Consider the following 25,205-nt stretch of genomic DNA (forward strand, 5'->3'; position numbering starts at 1 on the left):
ACACCTGTGTCGAGTTAGTTTAATCAACCTACTGCTAATAACCTCGAGTTAATGCGCGCGCCCGGTGAACATATAAAGGCATTTTCAATGGATCACCGAATTCAGGAGTCACCATGGAAACTAAGGGTGAAAAGTCACGTGCCGCGTACTTCTCTGAAGGTGAATTAGAAGTTTTAATGTTGGCTTATGAGGAGTACAAGCCCATTATCATGAAAAAAAGCAACACAGCTGCATACGCAAAGGAAAGACAATTGGCTTGGCAAAAAATAACTGACAGAGTAAATGCGTACGTTTTTATTTTTATTTTTTTACTTTTTTAATATGCTTGCCTTTCTTTTGTTCATTTGCAAAGTTGAACAATTGTCTTTTTTAGCATGTGGCATTACTTGACAAGCATGTACTTTTCTTTACATCAGTTTCTTAAGAATACAGTACAATGTATATTGTCATGAAATATAGGCCTCTTGTTTTATAAGGTGTAATCCTTCTGGAGCCAAAAGAACTCTTTGCCAAGTCAAAATGAAACACAAAAATATTCTTCAAAAAGGTAATATTTTATTTTAATTGTTTTAAGATCAATGTCTAAAGTTACTTTTACAGTATTCTTTCTATATAGCTAATAGAAAGAAGGCTGAGGCCCGTCTAACTGGCGGGGGTCCACCTCCACCTCCTCTCACTCCATCGGAGGAGTTGGCTCTTTCTCTTAATAAAGGTCGCCCTGTGGTCGATGGTATTCCAGAGGGCACTTCGTCAGAATTTGCTTCCTCCCACAACAACTCAAGTGACTTGGTACAATGTAGGTATACCATAGTACTTGTGATTATTTAATCATATGTTTGGACAAAACAATCCTTAACTCTTGTCATTAGAAAGAAGGCTAAATGCTTCCCAAATGCAGTCATTGTTTCACTTGTGCATTATGGATACATATGAAGAGTTCAGATGGAAAAGCCTTTAAGTGCCATTTGAAATTTTCTTCTAGAATGATCATTTTTATCAAGCTTGTATATTTAAGTTCAGTGATTTCACTTAAATTGCAATGATAATTACCTATTAATTGTTATTTAAGTGAAATTACTGAACTTAAATATACAAGTTTGATAAAAATCATCATTAAAGAAGAAAATTTTAAATGGCATTTAGAGGCTTTTGCATCTGAACTCTTCATATTCTCTTTTTCAGCATATGCTGTATGTATACAGTAATCTGTTTTTATTCTTGCATGTTCCTAATGCCTTTATTCAGTGTCTGTCATACTTTAGTCATTTACACATTGAGTGTCTTTTTTTTCTTGCAGTTGCTGATGGACGCATTGTATTATTGGATCCTCCTGAAACCACACAGTCTGTCACAATTGTTAGTGATGCATTTTAAGAACCAGTTGCTTTTAGATCTTTCACTATGTCTGCCAGGCAAAGTAACCTTGCATATTTCCACTCTAGGATGATGATGAAGAGACCACATCTGCTGTGACTGAATTAGAAAGTGCTGGGAGACCCACAGAGGTATGATGCATATATTGGACAATGCATAGCTTTTTAGATGGACTGAAAAATGTGTAATTTGTCCCGTGACAGAATGTAGCTGGGGATGTAAATGCAGATGAGGGTCCAACTACCTCTACATCTAATCTTAGCAGTGTAAGAACTTGTCCCTGGTTGTCCTTATCACATAATGTTACTATGGCTGATTTTCTTTTTTAACCATCTTATTTACTTTGCCTTCCTAGTTGTCTGCAAAGGAGCTGTATAAGGTCCATCTATTAAGGCAAATTAAAAAAAGTGACATGGACATGGACCTTATACAGCTTCAGCAAGAGGAGAAAAGGCTGGCCATTAAAAAGGCCAAACTTGAAATCAAATTGCTGGAGCATCGCCTTAAGGTGAGAATCATATGTGAACATGAATCTTTTTTTTTTTTTTTTCATGTGTGTGTATAAAGCAATTAATACAAATCTGTCATGTCTCTTTATTTCAGGATCTGGAGAAATAAAAGAAATTAAATAAAGTGATTTTGACAAATCATGTCTCTAAGCATTCTGCCATCTCTGTGGTCTGCTAGATTCATTGGGTGTTGTTCTAGGTCCTCTTCATCAGGACAGGGGGGATGCCTCTCTCCTCTTATTGTGGCAATGTTGTGAAGTACCACACAAGCGACTGTGATGTCACATGCCCTATTTGGAGTGACCCTGAGCCCACGCAGACACTGAAACCTCGCCTTCAGAATGCCTATTGTCATCTCCACCTTGGCCCGTGTTCGGCTGTGAGACCGGTTGAAGCGTGTCTGTGGTCCAGGCTCAGGATCAGGGTAGGGTGTCATCATATAGGGGAGGCAAGGGTATCCTCTGTCCCCCAGCAAGTAACCATAGAAGTGTCCTGTAATGTTTGAGGTGTTTTGTAAATGTAATAAAGACTACAAGCATTTGTCTAACAAAACGTACCCTGCTCAAATTTGTTGCACAGAGATGACTCTCTAAATATTCTGGCATCATGTACAGAACCAGGCCATTTTGCCTCAACATTAGTGATGAGGTGGGTTGCATCACATATTACCTGTGGAGAACAATAAGTTTATTATTGGTAACCCCAATATTAAGTAACAAAAAATATAGCTATTACCTGCACATTGATGCTATGCACAGACTTACTATTAACATAGTCTCCCTCATTGATAGATGGAGCTTTAATAGGAATGTGGGTGCCATCAATGCACCCAATCACGTTTGGGAACCCTGAAATAAAGATTAATTACGAGTTTAAGAAGTCTGTGTAACCTTTTACGTGCATGTCCAGGAAAAAAATAAACCTATTAAGAAATGTCATTTTATTGAAGTAGATGACAGACTTTCTGAGAGTGTACCTGCCACCCTGTGGAATTCTTCTTTAATAACGCGCACAGGTTTATGGCCAGGGAACTGTACAAAAGTGTGTAGAAACCGTTTCAGTGCCATGCATACTGTACGAACGGCCCTACACACTGTTGCCTTTCCCACATGCTCTGCATCGCCCACATTGTAGAGAAAACTCCCCGTACCAAAAAAGCGCAGAGCAATACAAAGAATATGTTCGGCGCTAATCGCTGACCCGCGGTTTGTCACGTTTGCGATGTGTGGTTTTAGTAAGTTTGTTAAATAAATTAACGACTCCCTAGAAAAACGATAGCACTCATGCAAATATTCGTCAGGATATGAAAAGACATCGATACGTGGTCTTATCACCCTCTCACGGTGAAAAAAACCCCGTATAATCTGTGCCTCTACGTCCACAGGATCCTCGTCAAAAGGGCACGCCATGCTCTGAAACCTCTCTGAAACAAACTAACCCTGCAACATAACCTACTCCGGAGCAGGTTATCTTCAGAGAGTCAGTTGCTATGGTTACTTACATAACCCGAAAGTTACTCTCGCTTTTGGAACCGAAAGCAGAGGTTATCCGCTTACTTACTCCTAAACTTACCCGGGTAAGTCACATAACCTGCTTTCTGGAATACACCCCAGGTATGGACACACACACACAAACACACACACACCCGCGCGCACACACCCGCGCGCGGCCCGGTGGAAGCGCTGGGCAGACAGAACAGCTAGGCTGTTATTGTGTATTGTGCCCAAATAATAGGCTGCTCAATCACACTTTATTCGATCCTAAATTTCAATCTGATTGAAAGGGGAGGTTTATTAATTTCATAATCCAATATAGAGAAGAGAACATTACTTGATCGAATTGAAAACCGAAACTGAAAGCACGGCGCATATGTTCAATGATTTGAGGACGAGCTCCCCCGGCCCTGAATTGTCAAAAGACCTCTTAAAATGCTGGCTCTAGATGCGAAAAACGCAGAAAATCGAACCCGATCCGATTAATTTTATGACGGAAAAATGAATGGCCTTGTTTTTTGCAATCTCCGGTCACGTTTCCTTTTTCGTTCAAGTCTGGCCTTTTTTTGCGAGGAGGATGCATTCTCCTGTGACTCGGCATATGGTCCGCCATTACAAATAATAGAGCAAAAGAGCAATCAGCAATCATAGGAGTGCAATGCAGCTGTTTAAACTTGCAGGGAATGCGCCTCTCAATGTGACGTGACGATGGCTCGAACGAAAACGCGTTGTGGAAACGCGTTTGGCTGCTGGTACTTTTTGACCCTCTCTGCTATTATAGTTTTTCAAGATAGCGGAACGGACATGGAAGCCTCCGTGAACCTACCCGTCCCATGTACATAAAGATAATAAATTCTTCATTTACGAGGATAAGTCAGATATTTTGCAGAGGTATTTGTACACCATTGAGGACATATTTATGAATAAAAATATTGATTTCAGATAATAAAATACCTAAAAATCTACACAGAGTCCCTTTAAATAGGAAGAAGGATAAGTTACAAATCTCACTTGACATTCTACGCTACAATTTGTCTAAATATCAAAAATGTGTGAGATTGGAGAAATCAAAATACCTATCAAATATAATCAGTAGTAACTCCCATAAACTATCTGTACTGTTTAGCACCATCAATAGTGTTTTGAATACTCCGCAAGCCGCTTGCTTAGAACCATCTGTTGAACTGTGGGAACAAGTTTTGAACTTTTTCATTGATAAAATTGATGAACTTAGATCGAATATAGTATCTCCTTTGACTTTCCAACCTATTGGAATTGAGCGCTCAGCTGCCCTGAATCAGTTTGTGCCGGTGTCTCTTACCTCATTGAGGGAGATTTTTGTCAAAATGAAATTATCTACATGTTGCATAGACATTGTTCCTCCACGACTATTAAAGGATTCATTTGAAGCTATTAGCTCATCTGTCCTTGCTATTATTAACAGTAGTCTGGCCACAGAAATTGTACCCAAATCTTTCAAGCAAGCAGTGGTGGAACCAGTTATTAAGAAATCTAGTCTGGATCCATCACTCCTTGCTAATTTTAGACCGATCTCTAAACTCTCATTCTTGTCTAAATTACTCGAAAAGGTTGTATTTGAACAGTTAAATGCATTTTTAAGTTTGAATGGTATCCATGAAGTGTTTCAGTCTGGTTTTAAGTCTCTTCATAGTACAGAAACTGCATTGCTGAGGGTGTCAAACGATCTGTTACTTGCTACCGACTCAGGAAATTGTGCGATTTTAGTATTATTGGATCTTTCAGCTGCATTTGATACCTTAGACCATGGGATTTTAATCTCACGTCTGGAAGAATGTGTTGGCATCGAGGGTACTGCATTGGCATGGTTCAAGTCGTATTTGTCTGAAATAACTTTTTCAGTTCGCATTGGAGAATTTGTCTCCTCAACGGCTTCTTTCATGTCTGGGGTCCCTCAGGGCTCCATTTTGGGGCCTATGCTGTTCGCCTTGTATTTATTGCCACTGGGTCATATTTTTAGGAAATTTGGAATATCGTTTCATATTTATGCTGATGACACCCAGATTTACCTGCCTCTTAATAGAAAAGACACATGTACATTAGCGCCTTTACTACAGTGTCTTGAGGAAATTAAGGCCTGGATGGCACAAAATTTCTTATGTTTTAATGAAAACAAAACAGAGGTTATGTTTTTTACCCCCGGAGGTACTTATGAATCGCAGAATTTTGATCTTCGTGAGTTGAATCCATTAGTGAAGCCCTATGTCAAAAACCTAGGCTTTACTATGGATTATGATTTTAAACTGGACAAACAGATTAACTTGGTAGTTAAATCGAGCTTTTTCCAATTGAGACAACTCGCAAAGGTGAAATCATTTCTGTCTTCCAGAGACTTTCAAAAACTCCATATTTTTATCTCATCGCGTCTAGATTATTGTAATGGCCTCTATATAGGCATTAGTCAGGCCTCTCTCTCTAGACTGCAGAGGGTCCAGAATGCTGCAGCTCGCTTGCTGACGGGTACAAAAAAGCGAGAACATATTACACCTGTTCTTTCCTCTCTTCACTGGTTACCAGTTTCTTTTAGAATTAACTTCAAAATTTTGATGTTTGTTTTTAAATCACTTCATGGCCTTGCTCCTAGGTACATGACGGAACTGATTAGGCATTATGCTCCGTCTAGAGCGCTTAGGTCCGCTGACCATTTGCTTTTAGTAGTCCCACGTGTGAAACTAAAATCTAGGGGTGAAAGAGCATTTTCAGTGGCAGGACCGAAGTTGTGGAATAGGTTGCCCTTGTACATCAGGCAGTCCCAAACCATTACTATTTTTAAATCTAATCTTAAAACTTATTATTACAGTTTGGCATTTGACGCTGTGTGAGAGTTTGTTTTATTTTCTTATTATTTTATTGTATTACTGTCTTTTATTTCTTGTATCTTGGTCATGTTGGTTTGGTCCTTGTCGTACAAGTATGTAGATGTGTACAGCACTTTGGTAAACACTTGTTGTTTTTGAAAAAGTGCTATATAAATAAACTTTGACTTGACTTGACTTAAATGAATGGGAAAATTCCGACGAACAGCCTACACGGCCTTACGCGTTGGACGAGGATTCGGTTAGAACTACAAACACAAGTAAAAAATGTGTTTAAAAAAACTACAGACACGTAGTCGATACGGAGGACGCGCGAGTCCCCACGGTTGTGTAGAGAGGTTTAGATAAAGAGCTTTGAGTGATTAATTATGAGTATCTAACCTGACGAAAATGAATTTATTCAATGTTGTCCACATTATATTGCATTTGCAGCAGCATTGTAAACTTTTATAAAGACACGTTTATCCATTACGTTTTAAATGCATCATTATATTCAAATTGAAAACACACGAGGAGAGCATGAAAGACCCACAACTGGCAGATGAACGTGCTCTCCGAAACGGTAGGAAATAAAATTAGATAGAATGGAGGATTTTAACTGTGACAAGATGATTGACAGGGCAGTTTACGGTGACAGGATTTTATTACAAAGTTTTAAAAAAGCTGACAAACAACGTGCATTTTTAAGTGATTCGGGTCAGTCAATCACATACCGTTTTTTTTTTTTTTATCTTGAGCTTGACGAAGTCACTGGCACTTAAACATTTCCGTATCTAAAGAGGAAGAAAGGAACAATGACAGCAGCCGCGGCCCTGTGCGAGCACAAACGCACCAGACAGGTTTGTAGACGAGATGGAGAGCGCGGCCTGCTTGCGTGACGTCACACATCACTACTCCTCCAAAGATTTTGGGATGTCTGAAGAATTGTATAATTTATTATGGTTCTTTCTACGGCACAAAACAGCACAAATCGAGCACAAACAAAAGGCACCGTTTTGGGCGATTTAGACGAGGTGGGGTGGAGAGTGAAGTCACTGTCCCGAATCCAATGTTTTATTTCTAAGGAGGGGAAAAATACATAATGTTCATCGTAACGGCACAAATTGAGCACAAACAAAAGACACCAACGAAGGACACATTTTGTGTGCGATTCAGAAGAAATGGGGTGGAGAATGACGTCACAGCTCCCGAATTAAATTGGCTATATCTGCGAAAGGAAAATGGATACAATGTTTGTTTTAACGGCACAAACCAGCACAAACAGAGCACAAACGAATGACACCGGTTTGGAGCGATTTGAACGATATGGGGTGGAGAGTGACGTAACACAACCAAAAAAATAATCTTCAATATCTCAAACTCCAAACCAGCACAAATGTTCGTTTTTACGGCACAAATCAGCACAAATACAGCACAAACCATTGGCATAGTTTTGGAGATTATTTCGTTTTATGGGGTGCTTCACAACTTCACGGAGTTGGGGAAAACAGTATTTGAAAGGAGTATTAAGTCCGAAACCTCAGTACTCATAAAAGAGTAGACGAGAAGTTCCTGGATGGCTTACTGCTTCTGTCCAGATTTTGAAGAGTACGAAGATGAACACTTTTCTATCCCAGCAGGCCATGGGAGAAAATACGTAATAAAAGAACGAAGAAGAAGTACGTCTATGAAACGTCATTATCAAACATGACGGAGAACCGTGACGCGGGTGTTTTCAAATTTGAGTATTACAAACCAAAAACAAGGTTCCTTGTTTTAATTCACATTTGCTCAAATACTGAACTGTTTAATTTTTGAAGGTGTAATGCGAAATAGTAGGCATATACTAGTTTTATTATGGATATCTAACTGGGGAGATTTAGTGAGCACACGATCGTCTCCAACATAGATTTAACGTTACACTCATTTTAAACCATATATCTATCTGTTAAATACGATTACTAAATTATGTCTATTTAAAATATGCCTGGAAAATCTTCGATAAGATGAGGACATCAAATAGAAGTAACGTTATATCTGAGTATGTGTATGTGCGCTATTTTGTAGTTTGCAATTCATGAATGTAAGTAATGTAAATAAATGTACATAAAGTAACTAAATATAAATACTATATTTTATTGTTGGTTAAAAAGCTTAATAATATGTGTTAATAAATTTAAGTATCAATACTTAACACTTCTGAAAATCCATCAACATGTAAGGTAGTATTGAGCAGAAACAACAGAGGTAATGTGAATCTTGTCTGGATGTTACAGGGACAGATGAGCATACTCATCAGCTCATCCAGTGGAGAGTGGCTCATGAAGTCCTCTTCACTGGAAAGCGAAATGCTGCCATCAAAGGCTTTGAGTGAGTATACAACGGCAATAAATAAAAATTATTTTAATGTTAATGTAGTTTATTTAATTCTTGTAATTTCTAAACACTTTTTGATTCTTAATTTCTGTGAATTTACTGCAGAGCTTTTGTGGTGGAGCAGGACCTGCAAGGCAGGGTAACGGCAGCATTTGTAAAAAATAAAAAATAAAAAAATGGGAAAACCTAAAACAAAAATATAAATTAAGATAATTTTGATAAAATCAAATTACATTGTGATATTAAAACGATTGCTTTTGTATCATGCTTGTGTGTTTGTGCTTTTTGCAGGACCTGAAATGTCCACAGACAGGGATGAGCACTGAGGATGGAGAGCCCACAGCAGCATCCTGGAAATGGTATTCCGCCATGGATGAGGCAATTGGGGGCAGACCCTCACTCACTCCTCCTGCCCTCGTTGCCTCATGTGGGCCAGATGCTGCTGTGGCCTCTTCATCCTCAGTGAGGCCAGAGGCGAGAGCCCGGAAAAGGCCTTTGGATATTGAGGACCTGATCCGGGAGATGGAGGAAAGAGAAGAGGAGAGAGAGCGGAAAGCTGCTGAGAGGGAGGAGAGGCTGTGGAGAGAAATGGCGGAGAAGGAGGACAGAAGAGAACGAGAGAGACAAGCGAGGGAGGAGAGGCAAGCAAGAGAAGCAAGGGAAAGTGAAGAGCGATGGCGCCGGGAGGCAAGTGAAAAAGAAGAAAAGAGAGAGCGGAAGACAAAGGAAAGAGATGAGAGATTTCTTTCTGTACTTGAGCTTCTTGCTAAAAAATAAAGTAAAAGTGTTTTCTGATCATTTACACATCTGGTTTTATGTAAAGAATAAACATTCTAAAACGCATTTAAATTGAATATACATACTAAATTTAGATTTGTGTGTGTATATATATATATATATATATATATATACACACACACACACACACACACACACACACACACACACAGTTCTGTGCAAAAATAGTAGGCCACCAACAGCTATATGACCATCCATATTTTTCTATCATTATTAAGATAAAAACAGAAAAAAAGGAGATATGAACTTAAAACAAATCTGGCTTCTTTAGGCAAACATCAGTGAGAATAAAGTGTCAGTAAGAATAAAAATGATACCATTGCTACAACAATGTCAAATGGTGGCCTGAGACTTTTGCACAATACTTTGTTTATAAAAACAAACCATTTCTAGGCATCAACCACACATTATACCAACAAGAAAAACAATCGTTTTATTGTAGTGTATTATGGGACTTATAGACGCTTTCATCAGACGCGTTGCCATGGTGATGAGCTGTCCCAAAGTTAACTTCTGTTCTGTTCGTTCATTAGTGTTTACTGGATAATATGGCATTGACTACAAATGCCGTGAAAGTTAAGGTGATGAGCAGGTTGTTGAGCTGTGGGGTGCAATCTGACCTAGGGAGCAAGCACAATTTTTAAAAATAAAAATGTCAAGGTTTCCTATGAGGGAGACGGCAGTATTAAAATAGCCTAGCTATGTTTATCTGAGTGATAAGCGGTACAGTGTTTGTGTTTCCCATACATTTATTAGTGGCAGCCCACCACATTATCAGCGCTGACCGCCACATATTGATTTCCGTGTTTTTAACAATTTAAGATGGGAAAAGTTGTAATTGACTGCAGAGTTGTTGCGTGCAGCACATATTCGCACACTCTCTCTCTCTCTCTCGCAAACACATTGACAGCGGACCAGTCTGTGTATTGAATGGTTAGTATCATAAACAGCGCTGCACTGATCCATCCAACATGCTGTAAATGTGGAGACCCACCTTAAAAAAAGGTTAGCAAGCATGTAAGAAGCCTAGCTAATAAGGAGAGCTATGTTAACCTTATCAAACCCCGCCGTTGCGGTCGGTACAGTTTTTTAACACTGCGGTAAATCAGACACGTCGGTAGAAAAACATTTTGTCTCTAATTTTTGTTCAACGGGTCTGGTAGTGTCACATTTTTAGTTCGGCCAGGTAAAATTTATTTTCTTTGACTGGCAAGAAATACCAGCTACTAGGTTATTTACTTGTTATGGATTGTCTCCGCAAGTCTGCCGGAAGTTAAGTTTGGGCCAGAATAATGCACATGCGCAGTACTGTTTGTTTATGTTGTCACTGCTGAAAGCGTCTATAAATGCATACAGAGCTCACGCAGGGATATTCAAGGCAGGTCATGCAGGGTTCAATTCCAACACACCTGTCTGTAATTATCTAGTAGTCAGATATTAATTGGTTTAAATAGATTCAGGTGTGTATAATTAGGGTAGGAAAAACTGTCCAGGACAATGACCCTCCATGACCTAAGTTGGACTCTTCACACAAATTATCTTAAGTTTTGCATTACCTAAACCCAGTGAAATAGTGACTGAAGGGTTAGTGCACCCAAAGACATAAATATATCAGTATTTAATTTCATGTTGTTTGATTCCTCTGTGTTTGTTATTTTTCTCTCTCCTCTAAACAGAAAAGGTGATTTTGGTCAAGTTTGGTCTGATGGTTTAATACAATAAGTCAATGGACTTTCAGACGCTTGAAAAGCAATAAATCATGCCTGGAAGCTTCTGAAAGTTGGGCTCCATTGATCGATATATATATCTATATATATATATATGTTTTTTTCTTCATATTTTGTGGTTTAAAAAAATAGTAATTGAGGGATCTGATAGCATGAAAGCAAGTAAAATTGTAAATAATGGAAAGAATATAAAGAAAGTAAATAATGGCTAAATTCAAATGTTTTAGGTGAATTAACCCTTCAACCCACCAGGTAGAAATGGTAGTAAATATATATATATATATATATATATATTATAGTAGTAAAAATCATAAAGCATTTTAAATTTGGTAGATGTTTTTTTATCCAAGTGACTCCGTGCATTTATTACAGGGACAATGAGCCTAGATCAACCTGGAGTAAAAGGACCTTGCTCAAGGACACACTCGTGGCATCGGCTGTGGAGATCGACCAGCAATCTTCTGCTAACCAGTTCAGTGGTTTAGGCCATTACACAATAAAAGTTATAAAAACAAAATGCATGTAATTGTAAACCTATAAAATGACATTTGGAAAGAAAAGGAATGCTGACAACATGAATTGTAAAACATTTTAAGCTTTTTTAATGTTTTAAAGGTAGTTGTGCTCATGGAGAGCAGGCACAGGGATGTTTGGAGCAGACACCGCAGCAGCCAGATTGTTCCGCACATGTTCTCCCACTTTTGCTGCAAGGTTGTGGGGATCCGGGGGACCGTCATCATGGTCTTCCTCATTCTCTGGCTCAAAGATGTCCCCATTGGCTAGAGCGAGATTGTGAAGCACAGCGCAGCACGCAACAACCTCAGGCACGAAGGCAGGGTTCACCTCCAAGGCCTTGAAGAAAATACAGCGCCAGCGTGTCTTCAGCATCCCAAACGCTCTCTCCACGATGTTGCGGGCACAGGAGTGCTTGCTGTTGAAACGAGCCTGCACAGGGTTCTTTACAGGCTCTCAATAAGGGGTGATGAGGCAGATGGGTGCACTCAGGCAAGGATAGCCTCCATCCCCAAGGATGCACTTACCTGCAGGTGGATAAATGCCGCCAGCATACACAGGGCTGTTCCTCAGCACCCTGGCATCGTGCACAGACCCAGGATATCCCACAAAGACATCAAGGAATTTCCCCCGGTGATCAGTGATGGCCTGGAGTTGGATGGAGTGAAACAGCTTCCTGTTGAAATAACAGTGGGAGTTATTTGATGGAGGTTTCATACGGATATGACAGCCGTCTATTGCACCAACTGCTCTGCTGAAAGCTGGTGACCCAGACAGCTGTGCAAATCCTGCTCCCACTGCCTCTAGGTCATCTCCGGTCGGAAAGCAGATCACCCTCCTCAAAATTCCCATGATGGCCTTGCTCACTCTGTGCACAATAACATGCACAGAGGACTTGGGGATATCAAAGGTCTGTGACACTACCCTGTAGGATGCTGCATGGGCCAGCCAGTAGAGGAACACAAGCACCTCGATGTCCCTTTCCCATCCATGGTCCGATTCCAGACTGACTGCAGCAATCAGGGACCTGATGGACGGCAGAGACAGGCGTAGGTGGGCACGGAGGTCAGCTGCTTCATCAAAATAAAGCCGCAGAATAGGAACAGCTCTGTTGAGGTGGCAGTAGGATGTGAGGTTCACGTTCACCACCTGTAAAAATGTGATAGTTTGTTAAAACAAGAAATTCGAATAAATCTCTGTTTCATGTTTTGTTGACTTGTATTTGTTTATTGTGATGGTTTTAGTTTTATCCATTTGTTTACTCATTGTTCATGTTTCCTAGTGTAGCCAATGAAATATTACTTCATTAATTTCTTGACTGCAAATGGATGTATTCACATTCATTGGCTGCATTTGTTCACTTTTCATACATGGTATGTTATAACAATAACAACTAAGCATGTTTTACTACAACTATCATTCTCAGTAGGAAAATATGTCATATAATTGAGTATTGGTCTGCATTTATCATTATAAGTGTTGGGGTGAGCTAGCATGGCAAGTCATTCTGGGTTAATGTTATTTTATTTATTTATTTATTTATTTATTTTTATTTTTTTACAAATTTACTAATGTACTTACATATTTAGAGTATGAAATCAATAGTCTTCTCCTAAGGCGAGATCTTCGAGCAGCTGCCCGACGTCTCCTTTGTACAAACATAGGAAACATTTTGCTGGTGTTGAAGAAAACAGTAGGCCTAATGGGTATGGTTGTCGAGGTACTGATGAATCAGGTGTTGGTACACCTGTTACTCATGATTTTCAAGCTTGCGCTTGTGATAACCTCTTAGATCACATGATAATGTCAACATGGCAGATGTCCGGTTCTCATTCATACTCAACGAGATTTGGCTATAAAGTATCTACTCTTTTAGCGCTCGTTAAGTAAGTACTTACTGAAATTAAGTACCTACTCATTGAGTATGCGGTTTTGGACGCAGCCATTGTGTGTGTGTGTGTACTCGTAGATTTCTGAATAAATGCATAAATCGCATTATAGTTTAAAAAAACAATATGTGAAATTCTCATAGGCCATTAAAGTATATTTTCATAATGACACATCCCAATAGCATTGAAAACAACAACATTTTTCTTTGTGTGTGTAAGCATATGTCTAAATAAGAGTTCAAAAGCACCTGTAAAAACACTTTATTTATAAATACAGTGGCCAGCAGAGAGCAGTAGAAGACCACTTTCGTTTTGACAGACTTGATTTTCACCAGTATTCTACACTAAAGCAAACCTGTTTTTCTATGATAACTATAATAAGACATATACGAAAAAAAATTGTTATGTCAATTGTCAATCGAATTCTTTTATATATATATATTTTTTTTTTCCTAAGTAAATTAACTGTATTGGCTGTAAATGTTCTTTCCTATGTTCTAATTTTATTTGTTTATTTGGATCCCCATTAGCCTTCTCTTCCTAGGGTCCCAACAATCAAATACAATTACTACATTTAATCAAAAACAATAAAAAGTTAAGTCAATAAACCTAACATTCATTCCAAATATCAAAATCAAAAATTTACCATGTATACTGCTATTAAATGTTCCTTAAAATATGTTTAAACTCATTTTCCTTGTTAAAAATTGTGTAATATCAATGATAAATCCTTCCATAGTTTCATTATTCTATACATTACAGTCCGATGTTTTGTAGTGGTTTTCGAAACAGGAAATAAAAAAAACATATCTTTTATGCATGCTTGGTGTTAAAACATGAGTACCACTAGGCTACTATACAAAAATTGAGAATACAGGAAATTAGCTATTCTAGACACAGAAATATATCGTGTAAAACAAAGCAGAGACAATCTTTCACCAGTAGGCTACATTCTTATTCTTACATTTTTTGTCTTTATGCACTCAACCAAACCACTGGGCAATAATCTAAGCTAGAACCATTGTTTTAGAAATACAGTTGTAACCCGGGTATCCCAGGCCACCAGTAAATTACTTGAGAGTTGGTAAAAGTTAAGAAAAAGAAATAAATAGTGTTCTACAAAGAAACGTTCTTCATCCTATCACTGATTGTGCTGCAGTGACTGACAGCCCTGAGAGCCAACATAGGCATATTCATTAGACCTGCCCACAGTTTGCACCGACGCCTCAGTCAGTCAGAATGAACAGATGAGGGAATCAGATGAGAACAGTTCAGACAAGGCCAAACACAAGGAGCATTTCTCCAAAAACTCCTTTCACTAAATCATTATTGAACATGAACTATGATTGAGTGTACTTACAAACTTTGGATGCGTCAGGCTGGTGTCATCAAGAGAGAGAAAATTTCAGAAATTATTTGATTTGATATGAATAAAGTTGAGTAGGCCTAGGCCACACTCACAGACTGAGGTGAACTAGTTAGCCAAAGGAAAAGCTAAACTGAACCCTTTGATTCAGAAACTTTGATTAACTGAGTCAGTTTATTCATGAAATTTGTTCAACTGAATCTATTTATCTTTCCAACATTTTCCATCTACTATTAAAAGTCAAGGTGTATTATTGGAAGAACTTCTGAATCATTATGTTTGGAGTCAAATCCAATACCCAATATCCAATTTCTTTATGTACATCTGTGTTATAGACGGGGCCTAGAGCAGCACTTTTGTAAGCGGCAAAATGTGTGCCAACCAAGAATTAACAATTCTCAAACTAGATTATTTATATGATTTATTGACCTGCGGCCGACCCCCTCTCACGAGTCATGACTGATTTAGCTTCCACCGCCCCCCAGCGCCAGCGAGGGCGAGCCCATGCACTCACGTGTCGGAAGTTCATTTTACCGACTCTCTGAGACATTCGAGTCATTTCGTTTATTTAAGTGGCTTTAAATGTTATCATTTTAACAGCCAAATTCCCCGATCACATCCACCTACGCAATGTTGATCATATTCTGAATTAAGAAATCATAAAGTAGTAAAAAACGATTTACAGGGAACATAAATGATTTCTTTACCTTCCGAGTCTTAGCCTTTTGTCACGTGACATAGCAATGAACAGATCGTTTATAATCACCCAGATAGCAAACTGACATTGAATCAACGTGGAAACATGACATCGAAACAACGTTGATCTGACATTGTTTTGCTCATCGAATTAACGTTGAACCAACGTCAGACGCGTCATTCTTTCAAAACGAACGGAAAATCAACTTGAAATCAACGCGTTGTTTCAACGTTATGAAAGCAAACCAATTTTCGATTTTCATTTAGCTTTGAAGAATGCCACGTCTGACGTTGGTTCAACGTTAATTCGATGAGCAAAATCAACGTTGTTTCAATGTCATGAGAGACGTCGTTTCCACGTTGATTCAATGTCAGTTTGCTGTCTGGGCACCTATCTGGGACTAATGCGGCAGGATGTCAAAACGAAATATGCCGGATATTGTTATTATTATGATAATAATATGATAATAAGAGAGCGCCAGAAGCGCTCACAGCCGAGGAAACCGACGTTCTTGTCATGGCCCAGCCGAGGAAACCGACGTTCTTGTCATGGCCATAAAACAAAGACAGAGAAGACGTTGTCCTTATAGTAAGTTACAACTGTGTTTTGCCAAACAGGTCTGAACCGTCATTACTGGTATTTGAAATACCACAAGGGTACATAACAATGATTATCAAATACCAACAATGGTAAATGGAATACCACAAGAGAACATAATGACGAACAACTACCAACAATGGTAGAGGGAATACCACAAGGGTAAATAAATGACAACTAATCCAACAAACCACACAACATAAATACAATCAAACCTCATTGTCATTGTAATGGAACCAGACCTTTTGTTTGTAAAGACGTTTGAAATTGTGAATGCCTTGACACTGCTTTAATTCAAGCCCCAGATTATTCTACAAAGTAACCCCACAAACAGACATAGAAAAACTCCTCCTGGTGGAACACGCATTTGGTACCACAAAGTTTCCAAATCCTCTCAAACTGTACGACTGCTCCTTATGAGAAAACATATTCTGAATGTTCGCAGGTAATAAATAATGATACACTTTGAACATAAACTGTGCATTATAAAATTTTACAAGATCCTGCATTTTTAATAGCTTTGATTTGAGAAAGAGAGGATTTGTGTGTTCATAATGGGCTATATGCACGCATAAGTTCCGCATTTGACGTAAGGATGCTCGTCCATTTCCGGTTGTGTAGATTAAAGCGGAGGAAAACCGGAGAAAACAGGATTATGGCAGAGTCTTCAATATTTACTGTCCTCCCGTCTTTGAAACGAAACGTACATACGTTTAGATGTAATTTTATATATAGTTATGTTTATTTAATATAATTTTAAAAAGAAGCATAAACACAACGAGGGGTGTCTGTTTTATCTGTTTTTGTGACTAACGTTTCATTAGTATAACCATGGAGTATAAAATTCAATATAAATTCTCGGTATTGCATTGGACTCTATGATCGGCGGAAGTTATCGAGCATCCTTAATCCTTCACCGGAAATAACGCCGTGCATAGAGCCCATAGGCGGCCTTGTGTATAATTCGTATAGCTCTTTTCTGTAGCAAAAAAAGTGACTGTATTACATTTTTGAAATTATTGCCCCATACCTCTACACAGTAGGTTAGATATGGCTGTATTAAAGCACAATACAGGGTATGGAATGCATTATAATCAAGGATGTGCTTAACTCTACTTATTATGGCAAGGCTTTTGGAGACTTTGGTTGTTATATGTCTGATGTGGGCATTCCAACTTAGCTTGTTGTCAATCGTAACACCTAAAAACTTTATTTCCTGAACATTTTCAATGTGTACTCCATCTATCTCAACCAGTTTCTGCGACTCAGCTTGATACTTCCCAAAAAACATCACTTTGGATTTATCGAGGTTTAAGGATAGTTTGTTACTTTCCATCCATTTTTTTTTATTTACTTAGTTCTTTGTTTATAACACTAATCAGTCGCTCCAAACTATCGTTACTGTTAAGAATATTTGTATCATCAGCGAACAATACACATTTAACCAATTGAGAAACATTGAAAATATCATCAATATATAAATTAAATAATTTGGGGCCCAATACTGACCCCTGTGGGACACCACAAGCAAAGTCAAGGCATCCAGAAGAGAACTCACCCATTTGGACAAACTGCACTCTGTCGCTCAAATAACTTTTCACCCATTTCCCAGCAACCCCACGTATTCCATATCGTTCTAATTTCTTAAGTATTATGATTAATGGTATCGATTAACTGTACTTTTGAGTTTGCGTCCTTGCTTCAATAATGCTATCTTATTCTTCCGATTGACAAATCGAACGATGACAACGGGCTTGCTGTTGCTCTTCCTGGGTAGAGGGTGGCATGCTTCGATATGATCCAGGTTTAGCTCCACTCCTTTACTCTGGAGAAAACTTTCCACCTGTTGCTCCACCGAGCACGACTCCAGCTCTGACTCATCTCCATTGTCCCCGACCACAGCGTGTGCATACGAGCGTGGTTTGATCGGTAGACCTGTGATGACCAGGTCGTTCATCCGGGAGTACTGCTCGAGCTCGTTCACCCTCCACTCCAAATCCACAATCCGTTTGTCTTTGACTTCTATTTGGAGCCGTAGTATTTTCACCTCCTCCACAAGGGCCAATAGGTTTTCCTGCTGCCTCCGGATAGCAGTTACTTCTTCGAACAAAAGATCGATGGACTTTTTTATGTCCTCGCTGTTTTCTGAAGCGTTTTTCTTCTGCCGACTCATACTGAGAATAAGGCTTTTGAATCAGAATTTGGAATCCGTAAAACATCAGTACAATGCGAATTAACTACAAACACTCAACGCCGCGAGAACACGCATGCTTGATTCAGTCTTAGCGGCATAAACGAAAACCGTTGGTGTATCCTCAATACACTTAGCGTGCAAAAAACAAAACAAACAAACAAAAAAAAAAACACTTAGCGCGCATGTCCGGTAACCTATGCAAATTTGGAATTAGGAGAATTTGGAATTTCCCGTTCTCTTTGCTTCGGGAAAGAATGCTATAATTTTAAAGTATTCTTCGCGCGCACCTCCGCTTCGTCACCACATCTGTTGTGTTTATGGTTGTGAGTGGTGAATTTCAAACCTCAAACGCCCCCTTTTCTTGCAGCTTGTTTGGTTGCGGAAGGACAATATCACTCAAACCATGCCTTTGGTAGGACATGTTGCAAGTGTATCTATTTAATTTTGTGAATAAATATAATGCAGCTGGACTTACCTTTCAACATGGAAGGACAACCAGCTGCTGACAATAACACTGGAAAGAGAGCTCGGTGGTTTTGCGACCACTCGTTTCACATTTTCACATGCATCCCCCCAGATCTCATATAATGGTGTCAATGCAGGCAGATCAATAACATTGTTGAATATTAAATGAAATGTCCCCAACTAAGCAAAGCCAATGGCGACAAATGTTGTTGTCTGCAATTTGTAAAAATTTAGATATTCTGAAATGTTTCATTTACTTCCCTTTATTTGTTATTTCATTAAATATTCAGATGTTTTTTGTGAACGTATAGTCATGGTTTTTTTTTTTGTCCTGTTTTTATAAAAGAACTGTAGTCCGTAATCAAAGCTGCAAAGTCCTTGCTGCACTTCAGCTGGTACCTTGCAAACCTCCTCATACGAGCAGCACGATTACGTGAAAATTTTCGCGCCACTAAGGCGACACATCTGTTTAACAACAGGCTGTGAGAGGGCTGTGGACCACCGTGGACCAAACGACACAAAATTATCCAAAATTCAAAATTACACAAAATTAAGAAAACAGAGCGATGGACTCCATTGTGTTCAGAGAGCGCCGCTCTTCTTGTTTGTCCCGAAACCGTCGCACCATAATGATGTAAGCGTGCTCCGGCACGAATGCTGCTGAAACCCTATGTGAGTGCAGGCCAGAGGGGGAGTGGGGAGGGGGCACAATCGTGCTCGGTTCATGTCAACCTAGTGCCTAGTGTGAGTACACCCTTAGTGTCAGTCATTAACATATGAAAGGTCTTCACACCTCTCACACCCAGCAGTGTTTCAGCTGTATATGTCCGTGAAATATCACGGATTCCTGTCCGCGTAGGTGAGGTTTCCGGGTTTGTCTGGAAATATACTGTTCCGTGTTACTCTGATCCGCTTTTTCCCACATACGTCCAGCAAACATCAAATTGCAAAGGAGTTTACCCTGCCCGGATATTGCCGGATTTGAGTCTTTTCATGCAGTGAATGTTTTTTTTTTTCATCTATGATTATGAAAAGTATAGCCTACGCAATATATCGGGAGACATGGCCAGACATGATTTTCAGACTTCATTAAGTGTTGTTTTGTAGAAAGCCTTTCTTTAAAGTGAATTTCGTTTTGTATAAATTGTATCTTCATTTAAAGCAAGTTTTCAATAAACCAATTGCCTGGATTTTATTAATAAGAAGCAAATATAGCTGGATTTACAAATGAACATCTTGATTGTTGCATACACACATATGTCGAAATAATGACATAACCACAACGACTGTCGAATTGTCCTGGTTTGAGACTGTTAATAGTAAGTGATCTAGTGTTGTCAAAAAACTCGGTACTTCGGTACCAAGTCGGTACTAAAAAAAAAAAATGTTACGGTACCAGCTTTTCTAGGTACCGAATACCAGGTTAATCCAGTTCTAGACGCGCTGTCTGAAAGGTGCAAAGTTGCGTCCTCTTCATAACGCTGATATGCTCTCTCTCTGAATCCACTTGTTGACACGAAAGGAGGAAAGAGCCACATATGGAAATATTTTGGATTAGTCTAATGTCACGTTGCCATAAGAGGCCGATTACATGCAAATTCGCAATTTCAAATATAGGCGCGAGGCAAGCGCGCTCATAATAAAAACTCGTTGCATAGCAACGACAGACGCCGCGTGAGAGCAAGCGCTTTGGAAAGAATAAGCACGCGCAAAAATATTATTAAAAAAAAAACACGCGCGACATGTGAACGGCCTCTAAAGTGCTTTCGGGGTAGTTTTACGAGTACATGAGCACAGTAGTATCCAACCGACACCAGAGTACTGGTATTAATATCGATGCATCCCTATTTATGTCATTTAATGTCAGTGCCAGTTCTAGGCGTAATCTTGCCTTTATAACTCAGCAGTTTTAAAAAGCCTTTTCAAAATTAAATATGAATGCAGTTTTAGATTAAATAAAAGTACAGTCAAATCAAATAAAACATGTTTTTTTCTCCTGTAGCCTATAGTTTGGTAATGCTACAATAAGATACCATTCATCAACATTAGCTACTTCACATCAACACATTGAGTGAACAATATATTTTTACAACATTAATTAATGTTTGTAAATGTTATTTAATAGAAACACTTGATTGTTCATGTTTGTTCACTTCATTCATTGTGCATTAAATAAATGTTAACGGATTAGAACTTTACAAACAACTTTAAAAATGTGTTATTATTTCCTTTATTTTAACCAGGAAAGTCACATTGAGATATTACTATCTCTTCTTCCAGAGAGACCTGGTCAAGACGGCAGCACAAGAAGTTTCATACACAAAATCACAGTATAAAATACCACAATTTACACATCACAACAACATGGATAAAAACGAGTTAAGAAAAACAAATGCACTTATCCTTTAAAACATTGGGCAGGAGACGTTTAAAGGAGGTCAGAGTTGGGAGTGCATCTAGATTCAGTACATTTTGTAACTCATTCCAACTCCAAGGGGCGTAAAAAGAAAAAGCACTTTTACCAAATTCTGACCGAGCCCTTGGGACTTTTAACCGGAGATGAGAGCCAGACCTAGTTTGGTAGGTATTTGTGTGATAAATTAAAAGATTTGATATGTATGAAGGTAACTTACCTAAAAGTGCTTTTACAATAAATAAGTGCATGTGTAGTTTTCTCCTTTGATTTAAAGATGACCAAGCTAAAGAACCATAAAGAATACAATGATGTGTCCGTGACTCTGCACCAGAAACAAAGCGTAAAGCAGCATGGTACACGGAATAATTTTCTGAGTAGAGTAGTGGCTGCATGCATATATAAAAGATCACCATAATCAATGATGGATAAAAAAGCACTCTCTACTAATTTCTTTCGGGCCTCAAATGGGAAACAATTTTTTAAGCGATAAAAGAAGCCTATTTTTGGCCTAAGCTTCTTCAACAACATTTCGATATGTACATCAAATGCTAATCTTTCATCCAACCAAATACCTAAGTATTTATAGGAACTAACTCTTTCTAGGGAAATACCATTTGAAGTTGTAATTGAAATGTCAGTTACCTTGGAGCGACCACGACTAAAAATCATATATTTGGACTTTTTTGTATTTAAAGCCAATTTTAACTGGGACAATGAGTGCTGCAGAATTTGAAAAGCGTTCTGTAGTTGATTCAAGGCTTGATTTAAAGTAGATGCTGTTGAATAAATTATTGTATCGTCTGCATACAGATGCAGTTTGGCAGACTCTATTCCTTTACCTAAGTCATTGATAAAAATAGAAAATAAAAGAGGGGCTAAAACAGATCCTTGAGGAACCCCGGTGTTGACTTGAAGGAGAGGTGAATTATAATTTTCCACAGACACGCATTGGGTGCGTTCTGAGAGGTAGTTATCAAACCAGCTTAAGGCTGCTTCACTGAGGCCTATAGACCTAAGTCTCTGTAACAATAATTTGTGATCTACAGAATCGAAAGCTTTTGATAGATCAACGAATAATGCGGCACATGACTTTTTGTTATCTAAGGAGGAGATAATATCATTAGATACTAGCATAGCTGCAGTAATGGTGCTATGTCCTGTTCTGAAACCTGACTGATAATCATGGAGAATATTATTAACTGATAGAAATTGTTTTAATTGATCGTTTATCAGTGATTCAAAAACTTTCGCTAAGACTGGCAATCTAGAAATGGGACGATAATTAGTTGGATCTAAGGGATCACCCCCCTTTAATAGTGGAGTAACCATTGCCGATTTCCACAATTTAGGTATAACATTTGAAACGAGGCTTAAGTTAAATATAGAAGCTATAGGTTTTGCTACGAGATCAGCTGCCACTTTTAGAAAATAAGGCTCAATTTGATCGGAGCCTGCCTTTTTTTGTGTGTCTAAATTCATTAGGGCATTGTGAACCTGCGCGATGGTTATGGGTGCAAAATTAAAAGAGTCTGAATCTGACGGGCAGTATTGAATAGGATCGGCATTTGAGGTATTAACACCCAAATTAAAAGCAACAGACGTGGAGCCAGCTGAGGTAAAATAATTATTAAAGGTATCTGCTATAACTTCTCTGCCCTTGACTACAGTATGATTAACATTTAAATGCTCTGGAAATTTAAATAATTGATTTGGTGCTGAAGTTGACTTAATTAATTTCCAGAACTTTGTGGGATTATTTACATTTTCTTTTATGGTAGACAAATAGTAATCACGTTTTGCACTTTTGATTAATTTTGTGCATTTATTTCGTAATGCTCTGTATTTGATCCAATCTAGGGGATTGTTGGATTTCTTAGCCTTAACCCATGCAGCATTCCTCTGTTTTATGGAAGTTGAGACAGTATCTTTAAACCAAGGGTTATTTTTTCCACTTATCCTAAATCTTTTGACTGGAGAATGTTCATCACAAATTGATAAAAATATTGATTTGAAATAATCCCAAGCCAATGAAACATCAGGCATACTGGAAACTGCACCCAAGTCACTATAATAGAGATCGCGTAGAAAAGCTTGTTCATTAAAATGCTTAAAAAATCTTTTATAAATATATCGTGGTGGAAATCTAGCAATTTTACAATTTCTCACACAGACTACTGCACAGTGATCGCTAATGTCATTGCAGAAGACTCCAGATGCTGAGTATCTGTGGGGAGCATTGGTTAAAATTAAGTCCAATAAGGTAGATCTGTCCAAATCCTTATGATTCATCCGGGTTTTTGAATTAATCAGCTGAACCAAACAAAGAGAGTCACAGGTCTCCTTGAAGAGATCAGAGGATGGCGACAGCCAGTCCCAGTTGAAATCGCCAAGAATAATCAATTCATATTTAGTCCAATCATGAAAAAAGTCCGCAAGTAAAGTACATACCTCGCTTGAAGATGATGAAGGCGGGCGATAACATCCCACCACAATGATATCGGGGCCGGCAGACAGATTTAATTTGATCGCTAAAAGTTCAAAACCATTCGGTTTGCTGATTGACTGTATGCAGGAACAATTTAACGTGGATCTTACATAAATCGCAACTCCTCCTCCTTTTTTTGCACGATCAGATCTGAAGACTGTGTATGAATCGATATTGATCAAATGATTTGTAACTGAGGCATTTAACCATGTTTCAGTTATGACCATTATATCTGCGCCGGTCGTGTCAGCCCAAACTCTTAGAAAGTCCATTTTATTAATCAGACTGCGCACATTCAAATGAAAGAAACGTAATCCATGAGAAGATTTGAGATCGTTAGGCATTTGTAGTTGGGATAACGTTGGACCAGGGTTGGGGTGAACATTGCCCGATAATAGAAGCAAGATGAAAAATAGCCACGATCTCCTTGCAGGGCCTTCCATCGTCGAATCCCTACGGCAGGTAACGCTGGGCGCTGCTCCAGCTGAATATCTCCCGTTCCCGTGCGGCCACAAGCAGCGTAGTCCACGCAGAGCATCACCTGAAGAGAGTACCGATTCACGATAAATGACTCCCCAGGGAATCCGAGGCATCTGGCCATGATCACTGGGCAATACCGATGCAGTCCCGACATACAAGAGATACCATTGCGGTCGTAGACAGAGTGCAGTCACCTCAAACTCACTCTGGCCGCTTTCAGCGTTGTCGTTGCCGAAAGAAACATCGATCCCCAATTTCCTCGATGTCGTGCAACAGCACAGAAAAACCAATAAGAGGGGTAAACTCATATTTGAGCGTTGGCTGGCCGCACACATCGGAAAAAATAAATAAATATTAGAGTTGAGCCGGATACTCGGCTGAAACGAGTATCCGGTACGGATAAAGCACTTTTGTCGAGTACGAATATTATACGAGTAATTCGAGTCAATATCTGTGCTCGGATAAAAAAAAAAAAAGTTATGTTGAGATTAAGGCTGAGCGATATATCAATATAAAGAATATATATATTTTTAAATGTGATATGTAATTAAACCATATTGCATATCGATATAGGCTATTCAGGTTTGCGCTGTGATCCTTGCTCCAAGCAAGCTGCTGCGTGCTGATCCAGAGCTCTCTGCACTGCTCCCCGCGCCCCAGCCACTCCTTTTCCACTTTGCGTGCTTGATTAAAGCATGTTATGTTATGAAATAAAGTCTTTCACCTCAGCAAAACGGACTTTCTGTCCTGTCACCCGTTATACTGTAACGTTAGACGTAACGCACACTCAATTGCACGCGCAAATGCGGTGGCGCGCGCTGGATCGCCTCTGTATATAAAGTGCAAAAGAAACTAGGCTATACGAGCATGCAACACCGTTACGTTGTAAATTACACGAAATAAAAGCAATGCAGTTATGATTTTCATTCTATTCACCAGAGCAGTTTCCATGTTTCATAAACAGTTCTTGTTAGTATTGTGTATTCACTATT

The 25,205-nt window shown here is 38.8% G+C and overlaps 1 protein-coding gene and 1 non-coding gene across 2 annotated transcripts; one reads left to right on the plus strand and one right to left on the minus strand.

The window, feature by feature from the left end:
• The first annotated feature begins 235 nt into the window (after positions 1-235).
• LOC120491741 (uncharacterized) lies at positions 236-2,104 on the plus strand. Its single transcript, XM_089122657.1, has 7 exons — positions 236-547; positions 617-796; positions 1,298-1,356; positions 1,443-1,505; positions 1,578-1,640; positions 1,730-1,882; positions 1,978-2,104. The coding sequence occupies exons 1-7, from the start codon at positions 520-522 to the stop codon at positions 1,990-1,992; spliced, it is 561 nt and encodes a 186-aa protein (XP_088978783.1). The 5' UTR covers positions 236-519; the 3' UTR covers positions 1,993-2,104.
• On the minus strand, positions 1,955-2,635 carry LOC120486862 (uncharacterized). Its single transcript, XR_016147356.1, has 2 exons — positions 2,441-2,635; positions 1,955-2,375 (listed from the first exon to the last, which is right to left on the minus strand). It is a non-coding gene; the product is annotated as an uncharacterized LOC120486862 (transcript).
• Between the last annotated feature and the right edge of the window lie 22,570 nt (positions 2,636-25,205).

Source organism: Pimephales promelas, chromosome 2 (assembly GCF_988280905.1).
Source record: "Pimephales promelas chromosome 2, fPimPro1.hap1.1, whole genome shotgun sequence".
Lineage (NCBI taxonomy): Eukaryota > Metazoa > Chordata > Actinopteri > Cypriniformes > Leuciscidae > Pimephales > Pimephales promelas.